This window comes from Hermetia illucens, chromosome 2, assembly GCF_905115235.1.
Source record: "Hermetia illucens chromosome 2, iHerIll2.2.curated.20191125, whole genome shotgun sequence".
NCBI lineage: Eukaryota > Metazoa > Arthropoda > Insecta > Diptera > Stratiomyidae > Hermetia > Hermetia illucens.
In genome coordinates this window covers 109,618,152-109,634,693 of record NC_051850.1, presented here as the reverse complement: position 1 = coordinate 109,634,693, position 16,542 = coordinate 109,618,152, and the positions used below count along the sequence as shown (strand labels likewise).

The following is a 16,542-nucleotide window of genomic DNA, read 5'->3' as shown; positions in this document are numbered from 1 at the left end:
TTTCCTCAATCTCGAAAGTCTTGGTTTATAAAATCGGTTGTCCCTTCTGCCTTGAATGCCTATGTGATGTGATGTTCACTCTTTGAAGTTCGAATCTACAGTAATCCAATGGACGAATCCAAACTAACTTGAGATGAATTCATAATGTTGTATCTTTTTTGCACACATAAAAGTCATAAAATGTGACCTAGAAGCTCAAGCTCAAAAACCTACCTATTTTCAGGTAGACATGTGGATTTTAGTCTATCTGCCCAATTCATTCAGCATTTTGTTAGGAAACAATGAGGCATTTTCAGGTGCGCTAATTTTTGTGCTCACTGTATGCAAAGCTGGTGAATTTCAAATATACCTTCCCATGCTTCCATTGGAAAATTAAGGTGAGTCCCCACCGAAGGCGAATTATCAACCTTCGTACAGTAATCACACATATATTGGAGACAAATCACATTAAAAGGACTTTTTCACGTACTTTTTAGTAGAAAAATTTACAATTTTCACCACTTCATCCTTCTTGACAAATATATAGCATCATACTCCTAAATTTTTTAATGATCGGTCTATTACCTCAGAATATGCTGCAGATTTTATGGGCGTAGAACCGAACGATGATCCAGTACAGGCTTAGGATCCACTGCCTAGGAGGTAGTCGCTTTATGTCCTTACGAAATCTTACAGCGTAATATAATAGTGTACACAAAACCTCAGAGCCAACAACGGATAAATCGAGTTCATCTGCTTCTTTCTCTAAGAATTTACGGTCCACACAGGCGACTCGTGAAGCAAAATGGATCGCATCACTCCAGCTATTTATATATATAGTTAAAAAAGCCCACGGACCCTCTTCCCGCCCAACCGGACCGAGGGGCGACCAACCTAAGGATGGGCTCAAGGCAACATCCAAAGGCCCGCATCACAGCGATGATGTGTTTTAACGCAAAGTGTGTGCGAAAATGTATTACTACATCCCGATTGCTGCAAACACTTCAGTCAATGACGCGGTGGTTCTATACTACAGAGACATGGATCTTATATCGAAGACAGTGCGGATCAAGACTGAAACCCATTAGGTGAGATTGTTACCGGACAGAACTCTTCGGACTATAGCACAGGTTGCAAGGATAACCGCTTTTTGCATCTCCATGTATAGTCCAACCCTAAGATCGAGCGTTTTCAGCGCTTTATGTAAGTTCTGCGGGACTAATCCCGTTGCTGAAATTACTACTGGGACTACTCCGATCTTTTGTAGTCTCCAAGTCTGCTTCATATCGTCTGCCAAGGGGCCGTAGTTCCGGATTTTTTCGTGCTGTTTTTCAACAGTGTTCCGGTCCAACGGTACGGCTACATCGATTATAAAGCACGCTCGTTCTTCCTTCAGAAGCAGAACTATATCGGGTCTGTTATGATTAACACTGTGGTCGGTGGCAATAGTGTGATCCCACAGTAGTTTGACCCGATCATTTTCCAAGATTCTCTGCGGAGTATACTCTAAGTTATACTTCAACGCAAGGTTTCGATGGAGAATCTTGCAGACGGAGTTATGACGATTGGTGTACTCGGTACTGCTCAACATCTTGCACGCAGATTTTATATGCTGGAGGGTCTCCTCTTCACAGTTGTATAACCTACAACTGGAGTTGGTGATTGAGGAGACGTGAAGAATGTACCGTTTATCATTTTTTGTTGTCTCATAGAAAAGTACACCATTTGTCAACCATTTGTGGGAGGCTTCGATGTCAATGCCTGACAACAACAAATTTTTTATATGACCTCCGTGAATGGGTTTCTCTTTCCACAAGTCGATCTGGATGGAATCGCATTCTCTGCTTCTCAAGTTCAAAGGAGATAATTTATTATCTGCCATGACGGTAGCCTGATGTATTTGGCTAGAGGATTGTTTCTCATAGAAAAACTCACGAAGAGAATCCACTTGATTGTAGTGCAACGTTTTTAAATCAAGTACCCCCCTTCCTCGCTGATGACGTGGGATAGTGATCCTAAATTTTTCGGCAGCTCTATTGTGCATGTTGTTGTTTGCAAGAACCACCCTTACCCGTCCATTGACAGAATCTAAATCGGTATTACTCCACTGTATCACACCGAAAGTGTATAGAAGGACGGGAATGGCGAAGGTATTGATTGCCATGATTTTATTTTTCCCGTACAGCTCAGTTTTAAGGACAAGATCCAGACGCCGTTCAAATTCCCCCAGCAACTTACATTTGATTATTGCCACAGCAGGTGTTGTTGCTTGCAATAAGCCGAGGTATTTGTAGACGTCGTCCGAATCCATACCCTCAATTCGGATGTCATTTTGGCTGTATCCTTCGTTGTCGGTGTGTTTTCCCCGAACAATTGTTTTTATGCGACATTTCTCCTAACCCAACTGCATGCCGATATCCCTGCTGAACTGGATGGTGATGTCCAGCAAGGAGCAAAGTTGGTTCTCATCTTGGGCATACAATTTGATGTCGTCAATGTACATTAAATGGCTTAATGTACATTGCGACAATATGCCATGCTTGACTTGGAACCCGTATTTGCTTTCATGCAAAAGATGGGATAGCGGATTCAAAGCCAAACAAAACCACAGTGGGCTTAAAGAGTCGTCTTGGAAAATGCCACGCCTGATTGGTATCTCTCCTGATGTTTGCGAAGATACCGATAGGTTCGTGCTCCAATTCTTCATTACTGTTCTCAGTAGAAGAACGGCATTCGGGTTGATTTTATACAAGCGTAACACTTGTAGTAACCACGAATGTGATATGGAGTCAAAGGCTGATTTATAATCGATGTAGGCTGTCGAGATGTTTCGTTTTTGGTGGACAGCCACGGAGCCACGCTGCTTCTAAATTGCAACGGCTTGATTCGCTCCAAGCACTTCTCCAGAAGTCTTCTGCCTGATCCAGATCGAGGTTACTTTCCCTATCTGAGTTGGTGAAATTTTTGTAGAATCCCCGTTGGTTCTGGAAGAACAAGGTGTTGTCTGTCCTTCTCTGAAAGCTTTTTTTTATACCTACGGATGCGATTGGAGCATACCGCAAGTTTCTGCTTCAGCACCTCGACGATTTCTTCGATTGGCATATCATTGGACAGATGGTAGTTTCCAATGATGTTCGCAACGCATCTGTGCACTCTTGGTGATGGATTTCCAAGGAGTGCTTGCGTCACACGACCAATCTCCTTTCTCAACTTTTCGACTCTTTTGTTGAGTCGAAACACCCAGAACGGTAAGGTCCTTCTGCGCATACCTCTGTTATTCGCTCTAAGATGTTGATTATGGAGACGAATAACCGTGGCAGCTGCAACGTAGATCAGGCTGTGAACCTCTGTAGCAGTAATCTCGCTAGCCAAACGATCAGCCAAAATTCTGTCAACGGCAGCACTGATGTTAGTAGTTGCCGAAGTAAACTTCAGTTTTGGGATCTTTGGCCTAGCGTCTGGGAGAATCTCAGCATACTCTGTGAATGCGACCTGGAATGCGGTCAAAGCCTCATTATAAATTGGGTCGACATCCCCAGTTACTAAGCTTCTCCTGACTACTGGATTCATGGAGTGCCTTACAGTTGGAGTACTTGTGTTACTCCTTTGACTAGTCCGGTAATTTGATGACTCCAGCCCGAGCTCAAGTGAAACGTCTTGGAAGATTTGTTGCCTAGTTGGTAAGGCAACTCGGTTGTTATTCACGATCACCCGGTACTGGTTGACGACGTTCTGTTCCGGAACACGACTTAACTCCGGAAATCGGGTTATGAATGCGTCATGTAGTCGATGTCTGTACCCTGATGGATTCCGTTCCAAATCCGTGACACGGTAATAGGCGCGGACGATAAATTCGTTGAGTTGGTTTGTCCAAACCATACGACGCCTAGGTCTCCCGTCCCTGGTGGTTGACGGCATAACCGCCAAAACATCCAAGGGCGAAGAGCCGCTCTGATGTTGTTAAACGACCCTTAACCGTGTTGGGTACTGTCTTCGTGTCCCTGGGGTCCCATTAAAAGAATTTGAATTGTTTTCCCCAATTTTATTCCCACGAGTATTGGGGAGGCAGTCAACCCTGCAACAGAGCCCCAATGTTGCAATGGCCCATGGTTACCTCCAAAGGTAGGGAAAGTATTTGGAGGGGAGCCACTGAAATACAGTGTAACGTCACTGCAATTTATCCGATAGGCGCGTCGATCCCTTCACCCCGGATTACGGATTTGTTAAGGAGGTTTACTCCCCCTGAACGGGAAGAATCGGTAAGGGAGGACGAACACAAAGGGAAACGTTCTGCTTGTCCGCGGCTACTTATTTACAAGATTAACTTGCGATATTCGTAGCTGACCCGGTGGGTCACGTCATTATCCGCAACCCATGACACGCGCCTGGCCGCAAGCAGCTCTGCGTTTGCAATTCAGGTGAGGATAAACTTGGTACGCCAGGTGAAGGCCCCGGCGAAATATATATATATACATAAAGTAATATACACACATATAACAATTAATCGTCCAAAAGCAGTTAGAATGGAAGAGATAGTAGCCACTTCCCTTTCAGTAGCGACAAGAGAGATTTGACATTTTCAGGGTTTTTCATGCGGAAAATTACCAACATCTTGGGAAGGAAAAACAAGTCAGGAAACCGGAAGTCGGAACGCCTCAAGTGCAAAAGGTTTTGTGTGTTACTTATATAAGAATATTTGTCTCATTAGTACCTAGCTCGTAATATTTTGTGTGGTACTGACGTTCATAGTCTTACATTGTAATAAATTTGCACAAAAGGCAACTTAGATCTATTATAACTTTGTTAATAATAGTCCGACTTCCACCAAACTGAATACTGCCCAGTCGCACTTGCTTAGTAATTGCAAGTGCAATATACCAATAATAATTATAGTAATACTTTGTTTAAGCAGATGTCGATATGGAGAATATTTTGGGGTCTAGATACCATATGGATAGACCAATATAATTTTTCCAAATTTTTGGGTTAGGTAGTTTCTGAGCACGGGGCGGAACGGTTATTGACCAATTTCCGACCCCCACACTCTTTCCTTTAAAGTTTCCGTCAAAGTAAAAATATCAACTGTAGAAAGTGCTAATTGAGGCCATTCATTTGATACTCAATTAAAAACAAAATTACATCCCTTCTTTGCATGTATGGGACCCCACTTAAACTCAACGTGGAACAGTTTTACTCCCTGCGTATCAGGGGATTCACAGCTACGAGCTTTCCACCAAATTTTGTCCGTTTTGCTTTACAGAAAACCTTAAAAATAGCCGTTTTTCGAATCGACTAGAGGTTGATTTGGCAAGGCTCCCTTTTCATGAAAGCTGCCAGATCTTGTCAACTAGAATCTTTACGAATATTCCCGTATACTAGTAAGAGTTTCAAATGCAATTTCCGTAGACCCATATTGAGCGTGCCTCATACGGTTCCATTCGATGCGGTTCGTTTTCGGTTCTGTTTAGGTCGGTGTTGAGTATTGAACGTAAAATTTATTCATGCCGTGGGAGCAATCGGTGCTATACCCCTTCAATTAAATACCGAATAAATACCGAATTGAAACCAAAACCATGTAGAATTCAGAATATATTGCTTCATTGCTCAAAGTAGACTAACTGACCTCAGGCCGCGTTATAATCCGCTAAACGTTCCAGAAATAACAGGAAGTATACAAATATTTCGTTGAAAAACTACTTTGATTTCAGAACTTCTCATCGATATATTATTATTATTATCTGCTATTCAATGTTTTAACTTAATATTCGGTCGACTCTTATACAATTTTGTGACTTTGTTAAATGTTATTACTGCAAATTTAAATTCATTAATTAATAGACGTCACATATATTTTTCCGAAGTGATTTTCTTCACACTAAACTATAGATATCCACCGTTGAAAATTATCAAAACAAATAGAGTTGGAGCGCATGGAAAATGGAAAGTATAAAACTTGAGATCACAATTTTTCGAAATAAATAGAAATGAAATCTTTTTTTCCTCTGGTTCATCGACGTTTAACCGGCGTTCGAAATGCAAGCAAGTCCCGCAGAGAAAATTTCAAATATGCCCATTTTGAACATTTTCTGCTAACAAGCCCTTTCTTCTCAAAATATTTTCTTCCGTGCAAGTTTCTTCCTCAGTGAACTCCCCGGCTGCCAGCATAATATCATTGTCCTCCGAGGACATTTGTCAACCAAATTGTTGTCAATTCAAATGTTATTTACTGAAGAGTTGAAGGGCATCATCAAACTTTTCAAAACTTTCGAAAACTAAATAAATAAATTTTTCTCGAAAATAAGGTATAAAATTAAGGGCTAGGATCCATCCATTTTATTTTATTTTTTATTTCATTATTCTCCTACCACATCGGTGAAAAGAAGTCATGTATTCCAATATTGCGTTCCATACGTATTTCTGTAACTGAATTCTTGCAATCTATTTCTGATATTTATTTTTCATCGGCAATATCCAAATGTTCTAGAATTAGACGAAGTAGTAAAATAGTCATTGAATTGTTTATGCCTATTGTAAATATTAAAAGTACATCTAATCAGTTTCATAAACCCGCAGTTAACATTATGCAGGGTGCCCCGAAACTCAGCTTCAAGCCTTGAGACTCCAACCTATAAAAGTTCGTGGAAAGTAGAAAAAAATCAATGTTACTTAGTTCAATTACTCTCATCACAATTTTCCGAATTTAGCCGTAATTCTAAATGCAGTAACCATGTTGGTGACAGCAGTCAACCGGTTTATTATTGCGAAAAGGTACGTAGTAAATGGAGAAACATAGTGTACTTAGTAATCAACTATTAAATATCAGCGACCGCACTATCCTTCTTACAAATTTGAAAGCTCAGTATCTATCTCTAGTGTCCGGATGGGTCAGTGGTTAGAGCGCTAGGCTGTCGTACGGAACTAGTGGCAGTGGGATCTGTACCGTGACTTGACGTCGAATACCAGTCGACTCAGCTGTAAAGAGTACCTGAACCAAATCAGGATAATAATCACGGGCGAGCGCAATGCTGACCACATTGTCTCCTGCATGGTACTGTAATTCTGTAGTGTACCGCTACTGTTCTTAATAAAATACTATAACACACCCGAAGGCCCAGACCCAATTGGATTGTCGCGTCAACGATTGTTATTATTGTTATTATTATTATTATCTATCTTAATCTATTCTATCTTGCCTAGGTTTGAATTTGTTGTTTTTAGTAAGGGAAGTCGTGAGTGATGTACCATTTTGAAATCTTGTTAAAGTGGGCTATCCTGTCAAATAACTCCTCTAGTGCGCTGTGGCACTTTTTTCTCAAACGAGAAAGTGTCACAGTCAAATTTTATTTAAAAAACGAACACTGTTCATTTCGTGTTCAATTAACTGCAATTGCAACCAGCAATATTGTTAATGGTGAGGAGATGGTAAAATTTGGAAAATTGAGATGATGATACCTAAATATGTGGTCCAGAAAGGCAGTTTTCAGCCAATTGGAACTTTTCTAAGCGACATGATTTTTTTTTCATTTTTGAAAATGCACAGTTACAAGCTGGGTACTTACCCAGTAGTCGATTGGCATTGAGTTTCGGGACATCATGGATATAGTATATGGCACATAGAATTTTCTTAAATTTTTGCTGTCTTCGCAGGTAGTACCATCAGCATCACCGGGATCAACCGGTGCCACATCCCCACCGCAGTTATCGGTAACGTGGGCTTCAGTTTGTGATGGCGAAGAATTGGATCCGAAAATCGACTCTAATAAAACTAGGATGAGTCAAATGCATTCACAACTAAAAGCATCTCTGGATATAGTTAAAAAGTAAGTGGTTAGTTAAACAAGGATGAGATGGAACTTCGCAAATTGTGAACACTACATATGTAGTACCAGAAAGCTATTAGCATATGTTACAATCCAGTATTTGACTGAATCTTAATTCTAGGTACCAATCATTTGAAGAAACTATCAACGAAGGAAATAGTGGCATTAACACACCAAACGAAGGTATGCAACAAAACGTTGACGCTTGAATATAGGATGGTTCTTGCTCCGAAGCATAACTTCAATGGAATAATGCATTTTCCGTATTCAATCTTGAAATATAGCAGTTTTTTGCTTATTATAGGCTCTTTCACATTGTCACAAAAACTTGATGGTTACTCCTGCTTTCCCCGAAAAATATCTTCCGAATGGCAACGGATCGTTCACTATTAACACTTACCTACCTCAGCCAAAATGGCAATGGGTATCATCTTTGAAACGTTACATATAATACGCTCCAGCAACTTTCCCATGTTATCTACTACTACTATACTACTATACAAATAGGCCCCTCAGGTGGTTATTCACTATTTGGTAGTAGCACTTCCATTTCCTTTTTGAATGCATCATCATCATCAATGACACAACCAATATCCGGTCTAGGCCTGCTTTAGAAAGGAACTCCAGACTCTCCGTCCAGGTCCAACAAATCGTTATTACTAAACGCTGCCTGTCGTCCTGGCCTTCACCATCGCCCCATGCAACGCACGCTCTGCTTCGTTTCCCTTTTCTACCATAGGTACTGTGTCTATAGAGTTTCCGGGCTGGATGATCCTCATCCATTCGGATTAAGTGACCGGCCACCGCACCCTGTTCTGGCGGATTTTATGCACAATCAAACGGTCACGATATTGCCCATAGATTTCATCGTCATATAAGCTATGGAATCGTCCATCGTCTTGTCGGACACCAAAAATTTTACGGAGGATTTTTCTCTTGAACGCGGCAAAGAGTTCCGATTTTCTAACTAAGAACTCAGGCCTCCAGAGAATCCATGAGAACTGACAAGACATTATTTTGCGCAGTAAGAGCTTAGTGTACGGATTGTTGAGTAGTTAGAGCACAAGGCTGTCGTACGGAAGGGCGCCGTTCAAATCTCACTGATAGTAGTGGAATTTGTATCATGATTCGACGTCGAATACCATGCGACTCAGCTGTGAATAAGTACTTGAGTCAAATTAGGGTAATAATCACGGACGAGGGCAATGCTACATTGTCTCCTGTAGGATACTGTTATCCTGTAGTGAACGTTACGGTCTTGAATGAAATGCTCAAACACTTCAAGGCCCTAATTCAATTGGATTATTGCGCCTACGATTATTATTTTTAAGAGCTTTGACCCTTTTGTGCCATTGGACTTTCTTGCTTCTTTGGTTTTTGTCGACGACGACGTTGCCACTATATATTTTGCCTTGCTGCTTGCTGATATATAACCAAAGATCTCACGCCAAACACCCCCTGCTCGATCTGGTTGAAGACAGTTCGTACATTTCGTTTATGTCGATATCGTCAGCGGAGGCCAGTAGTTGGGTGGACTTGAAGATTAATGTCTGTTGCATTAGCATCAGCATTGCAGATGACCTTTTCCAGGGTCAGCTCAAAAAAGATGCATGATAAGACACCCCTTTGTCTTAGACTGTTATTCATGTCGAATGGCCTCAGGAGTAATCCTGTTGTTTTTATCCGACCTCGCACATTGGTGAGGGTCAGCCTAGTCAGCTTTATTAATTTTGTCGGAATTCCAAATTCCTTGAAATCAATGAAAAGCTGGTGCATCTGATGGCCATATTCGAATTTCGGCCATTTCAAATGCTTGATCCGAAAAAAGTTTTCATCCAGATCGACAGAACTGACTCGGCTGACCCTAGCCAATGTGCGAGGCCAGTTAAAGTAGTGGAATCACTCTCAAGGCCATTCATTATCAACAATGGTCCAAGATAAATGAATGTCTTATCTCGCACCCTCTTTAACCTTGGAGAAAGAGAACCGTGATGTGGGATATGGCAAGCACCATCCTCTTCAAGTTCATGATATTGTCATAATGGGAAAAACAACCCGAGATATGCAGGCTACCTTCATACAGATCGAACAATCGGCACGAGATCCTAGGCTGCATATTAATGAAGGCAAGACCAAGAGCATGGTTACAATGTCAATACCAAGAAACAAAGAAGGAGCAGCATCAAATGGCACTGCTTAAACGAGAACAATAAAGAAAATAACCTGCAACTTTGAGACCGTTGATAATTTCTCCAATCTAGAGTCGAAAATCACAACCGATCACAGCTATAACGATGAAATGCCAACAGAGATTATTTCAGCATTGAAAAACTGTTTCGATCGAAAACTCTCCCCATAGCATCAAAGGTCTTGCTGCACAAGACAATGATCTTGCCAGTCATCCTCGGAGACCTGGGTTCTTAGCAAGAAAAATTGCGAGCTTTTAATCGCATTCGAGAGAAAAATCCTCCGATGATGATGATGAATGCCCTCTTACGATTGCTAGAGTACATCTGCCAGGCTATGGAAGCAGATTCGTCATTGTCTTTGCCAATAAAACTGGGCACTGATCTCTCGATACCCTCTTTTTTTAGCTTACCCATTATTGTTTTATAGATTCTTCCATTTGGGTTGTGGTTTTTATGGAGTTCCTTAAACGCATTTCGTTTGTTCACTTAGTTTGTCTCCTCGGCAACCTTTGTAAGTCGCCTTTTTCTAGGAAATAGCCTACTCATCATTTACGCGTTGGTAATTCTTCCTTAGTAGAAGGGATTTAGCATGCAACTGCGTGATATAGTCATTCCACTAGGGTTTGGGTAGTCTGCATGAATTTTTGTTAAATATGTCAGCGAGAATTTCTACATCACACATCTTTAAACTGCAGTGCTTCGTTCGAAATGACGTCCACAGAATCATTTTTTGGGCCATCTCAGTATATTTCATGAGCAAATTGTTTCATTACTGGAAGCGAGAATTTTGATAACGAACTGAGTCTTAGGACCGTCTCGAAATTATTCAGATATAAATGAAATTACGGAGTGTCGTGATTTGATGCGTCGGATACCAGTCGACTCAGCTCTGGATGAGTACCTGAGTCAAATCAGGGTAATAATCTCAAGTGAGCGCAAAGCTGACCACATCGCCTGCTACAGGGTACTCTAATCCTGTGTAGTGTACCGTGACGGTCTTGAATGAAATGCTCTAACACACTTCAAGGCCCTTTTCCAATACGGATTGTTGCACCAACGATTATTATTATATAAAAAATAATCAAGTTCATGTAACATGCAACTGCAACTGTAAACATAAACACAGCTAGTTTTACCTTTTACAAATTTATATTGAGTGATTTCCTGTTGTCGTCTAAATTGTGCAAATTATCCTTTTGTCGGTGGCCTATACACACGCATTACCATTCATCTATACAGCACGATGGCAATTTCCACGTCAGCATCGTGCTGCTGAAGTAACCGGCCCAAAAAATCATATGTGGCATCACGGTGATTACGGTGATTGAAGTTGATGGAACCTCATTTGCTCTTAGATGTTACCTGCGACGCGGTCCTTATCAGATTGTATTTTTGCACAACATATATCATATATTTAGGGTCTCTCTTGAAATTGCTTGCCAGAGAAGCTCTTTGCTCCACAACAACTATCTTGCTTGTTTGTGCAAGATCTGGCTATGTGACCGTAATTCAGACATCGAAAATTAATACAGAAGATGCTTCCTCCCTAATTCCACAGACGATACTTCCAATCTTGACAGTGCAACTTTCAGAAACTTGTTCACCCATACAATCGACAAGTTGTTGATTACCGTTAGGGTGTCGCCGTATGCTTTTTCAAGTTCTCTTCTTTCGTTGCGTCTGGAATTTTAAATAATCATGACCGCACCAACTCCTACTAAATGTTTTCGTTCGTCGTAACCTTGTAGAATTTCCTGCGCTCCTCATGGATCAATTGCCTCAATATGACCTCCATTCCGGATAATTTGCTGGTAGCTGGGCGCTGTTTCATTTTGTGTCGCGGTATTTCATGAGAAATCCTTTCTTCTGTGTTAGACTGACCCATTTGACTTGTTTACGCAGACCGGTTAACGTCAGACCACCCTTGACCTGTCGCAGTCTCTCACCATAAGACAGGCTACCCTAGATCTTGGTAACCATCGCCTCCAAGCGGGGCTTATTTGGCTTCATAATTGTTTAAGCCTTTACTTCCATTTTCTAGAATTTTATTTGTGGACTACATTTGAGTTCCATGTATCTCGCTCTCCCCGTTACTGCCTCTTTGGAGCTTCTGCGCTTTTTGCTGGTAGAAATATATATTTTCCGCCACTTCTCTACTCCTTTTTACGCAAGCTTAAACTTTTTACTTTGGTCTTGCTTAAGTGGTTCACCGCATATCGTTTGTAAAAGCTGGTACCTGTCGGGGGTCACCTTGAGGACCTGCGACAGGGCTTACGTTGGATACTCATAGGCTCATGGTATTTTCACAACAGTTGCTAAGATGTTATAATATAGCGATGAGGCTTGTATTTCGGTCCGACGAATTCTTTCAGCTTATTCATGGTATTACCCATCTCCTTCAGTCAGTTTTCGAACCTGAATACCTTCGCTGGCACTGCATCAATTCTCTAATCGTTAACATCCACCACTTCTCCATTATTGTGCTCAGCAACAGTTTCAAAGATAATTTTTCCGGCACACCTCTTGAGTTAGCTGAACTAAGTTACGTGTTTCCTTGTAGTTTAGGGCGCGCTACCTCCACTGAATCGCGATTCGTCCGTCTCAGGATTCCTAAGAAGTGACATGTTGGAAACGTTCACCTCCTACCAGTCGCAGCCCTACCCGGTTGCGGGGATAAATAGCCCCACTAACCCATACAGGTGAGGAGTTCCTTACAAGGCGGTAGGTACTGTAGCAGCTCGCACCAGCCACTAGTGTGCGGGTTAGTACCTGGCATGCAATTTGGCCAACTAACCAGTTTTCACACACTAACGACTGTTTAGTTTTCTCCTCTGCATATTCTTTTTATATTCGTTTTTGCACGGTTATATGTTGTGGGGAGAGCTCCCGCATGAATGGACGCACTTGATGGAATCTCTGACAATTCCTGTGGACCCGTATGTCTGTCAGATGCACTTTTCACAGAAACCATGATACCTACTGGCACGAAATTTACTGAGAAAGTCCGACATGCGTTTAGCGAATAGCGTTACTGCTCAAATGAATGAACAGAGTCAGAAAGAAATGAAACTCAAATAGGATCAACAGGAGCGATAATTCCAGGAAATTTTTGTTCAAGCTAATATATCAAAGAGAAGTCTACCAATACCCTGGTGCGAAATGCAATCACTTGAGAACAGCAGGGAAGCAAGATAAAATAGTAAATAAATGGAAATAGCTGTTTTTAATGCACTGCCAACCGCATATGAAACAATATTAAATAAATATGCAAATTCTACTCATAGTTACAATAAATTGACGAATTTGTCGAATTAACGTAATAACAATTCGAAAGGATATAGTATAGTAACTTGTGCATTCAATGGCAGGCGTATGATCGAAATTAACTGTCCAAGGCGTAAGCGCTGGTCAACTTTGGAATAGGCATTTACTATACATAAATTGTAAAATATTACAAGGGAGGTAGAAGTAGTATCTGCCTCTTGAAGACATATCAGTTGAAATAATTAAGCGATTTTTGTTTTTGTCGCTAGTATTATTTATTTTAATTGCTTATTCCAATATTTCGGGAGCCACTTGTTCCCTTCATCAGTGCTACACTGTCAGATGCACTGGATGACTCAAAATGGTTTAACCTGACTTGGTTTGCTATAAAACCATTACCTTTTCATTCCTCTCAAAGTTGAATGGTCTCACGTACAGTAAATTCCTTTCAAAATATAGAAGGCCACATCTCAGAAGAGGACGACTACTCTGCCTCGGTTTCTGCTATTATGCAAAGGAGAGCAAGTATTCGAGGAAATCGAAAGAAAAGTTTCAGAAGTAGTACAAGAAATTCCAGCCCAATGGATGCACTAACTAGCGCTGCAGCTGATCGACGACGTTCGAGTGTTTTCACAACCAGTTCAGGGGAGTATGTCTTGTTAACTAAGTTTCAAAACGCTTATTCAGATCTGAAGACCTATTTTTAGTACGGCAGCATCTGTGGAGGAAGGACCCCAAGACTCCACTCAAGAACAAATCATCGAGAATATTCGGTTACATAAGGAAGTCTTGCAATCTGTAAAATATCAACCGTGGAGTATGCGGAGGAAATTGAGACTCGTGCGCCAAGTAAGCTGACATATTAATATGTTCGATTTCTCTTCACATATATTTTTTTAATCCTATTGCAACAGGCAAAAGCGTATGTTGCGAAACATCAAGGAGTGCTTCAGGAAAGATTTGCAATGTCCCGCAGTACGAAAGATTTATGGGCGAGATTTAAAATAATGATGACTGCTGTAAGTTAATACTTTGCTCATAAATATTTTTTATACTTACATGTACATACACTAGGCAGAAAAAGTGTGCGTACACTCAGTAGTATGATACTTTTCCTTAGTAAAACAAAAAAATTAAGCTAATTTTTGTGGCGAATTTATTATCCAAACATTACAAATAGTTCCGTAATTTTAGTGTATTTAATTCACTAAGTTATAAGTCTTACAAAAACCAGGTTATAAAGCCAAAAATTAAAAGAATCGCAATAATTCAGTAGAAAAAGTCTGCGTACAGTAAACAAATATTTAAAAAAAATTATATTTGAGTAAATATGAAAAGCAAATCAGTAGCTTGTAGGATACCCTTTTCTTTTTATGACCTCTTTTAATCTTTTCGGCATAGAAGATACAAGTTTAGATGTTTCTTCAACACTTATTTTATTCCATTCTTCTTGTAATACATTTTTCAGCATATCCTTTGAAGTTATATCGTATTGGCGAATTCTGCGTTCTAATAAATCCCACAGATGTTCTATGGGATTTAAATCTGGGGGGGTGTATGTAACTGTTTGGGAACATTATATAATAGCCACAGCTTATTAACCTCAGCCGTATGCTTAGGGTCGTTGTCATGCATAAAATAAAATTCGTCACCCAGGCGTAAATTTTCAGCACTTTGTTTTAAATTACGTTTTAAAATATTTAGGTAGTCATATTTATCCATGGTAGACTCTATAAATTGCAGATTTCCTACGCCACCACTTGCCATACACCCCCAAATCATTATTCCGCCACCATGCTTTATCGTTGGCATCAAATTTTCTTTATTCAATGCTGTACATGCTTTTCTCCATACTATTTTTCTTCCTTTTATTCCAAAAATGCAGTATTTACTTTCATCTGAGAAAAGCACATTTTCCCAGAATTCATTTGATTGGTTTACGTACTTATTCGCAAATTTTATTCGTTTTCGCCTATTAGTTAATGAAATAAATGGTTTCTTGCAACTCTCCCATGGTAACCAGCTCTCTTGAGTATTTTCCGTGCAGTATCAGCACAAATTTTTTTGTTGAACTTAAGTTCAATATCTTTCGCGATTTGTGGTGCAGTTATTCGTGGATTCTTTTTCACCGAACCTATAATACTTCGCCTTTCCCTAATCGACAACTTCGATGGGCGACCAGATCGTAGGTTCGATGTTATTATTCCCGTCGATTTAAAGTTGTTAACTACCCTTTGAACAGATGAATGTCGCCTTCCTACTATCCTGGCTATTTCGCGGAAACTTTTTCCTTCTTCCCATAATTTTATTATAACTTTTCTTTCACTTACACAAATCTCTTTTCGCTTCAATTCCATAATAACAATTATACACACAAAATAACGAAAAAACGTCCTTATTTTTCACACTTCAAACACAGCCATAAACCAATAACTCACAATCAATTTACTCCAAATGGCAAGGATTTATATTTCGGGGAATCACCTAATTATGTGGCTGTACGCAGACTTTTTCTACTGAACATTTGTGACTTTTCTTATTTCCCTTTTTTTATTTCAGTTTCCTTGAATTCTAATTTCGTAAAAGTGGCCTTATCAAAGTAACAAGACCACAAGCAATATGCAAACAATAAAATGTTTTTAAAAAACTAATTTATTCGTGTGTTTTACTAACGAATAACCAGGAACTGCTTAGTGTACGCACATTTTTTCTAGCGAGTGTATATATTTAACGATTCTAGTGTATAGCAAGGAAATCTTAAAGATGGCAATATTATATTTTAGGAAACTAAACTGTCGTCCTCTAAACAAAGATTTCGCTCCCAATACACCTTCTCGCGTAAAGGATAGTGTCTGGTAATAATTTCCTTTGTTTGCCTATCTCACTTTTCAATTCGCAGTAGCCTAACTTTTATTGTTATTCAACATTTGTTACCATTTTTTTACAATTCCTTCTAAGTTGAAACCGGCAATCCAAGACATCGATTATCGTTGCCTACCCCGACAAGTGAAAAGCAAGTATCGTTTCACATATCACGTTCCGTGAAAGAAGAACCTCAATGTAACTATGAGCAACTGCTACCAAAAAATGCTCCCTTTCGCTAATTTTCTCTATTTTTGAATACAGTCCACGCAGAGAAATACCTACATAAGTGCATGCTTCGAATATTGCAATGAATGATTTGGTACATAACAGGTTTATATCTTAACCAATATAGTCGAGGAAACTGCGAGGAGCGGTTGCTTTGTTAACGTCAATGATCTATTCTCTACTAGGGATGTCAATAGCGT

General features: G+C 40.1%; 1 protein-coding gene across 1 annotated transcript in view; it reads left to right on the top strand.

The window, feature by feature from the left end:
• The first annotated feature begins 7,680 nt into the window (after positions 1–7,680).
• LOC119648528 (transmembrane channel-like protein 2-A) overlaps positions 7,681–16,542 on the top strand; it is a 42,710-nt gene continuing 33,848 nt past the window's right edge. The window contains exons 1-5 of the mRNA XM_038050296.1: positions 7,681–7,799; positions 7,921–7,982; positions 13,712–13,901; positions 13,960–14,101; positions 14,167–14,271. Coding sequence (XP_037906224.1) covers positions 7,750–7,799; positions 7,921–7,982; positions 13,712–13,901; positions 13,960–14,101; positions 14,167–14,271 — 549 coding nt within the window. The 5' untranslated portion in view covers positions 7,681–7,749. The remainder of the gene's footprint in view (positions 7,800–7,920; positions 7,983–13,711; positions 13,902–13,959; positions 14,102–14,166; positions 14,272–16,542) is intronic.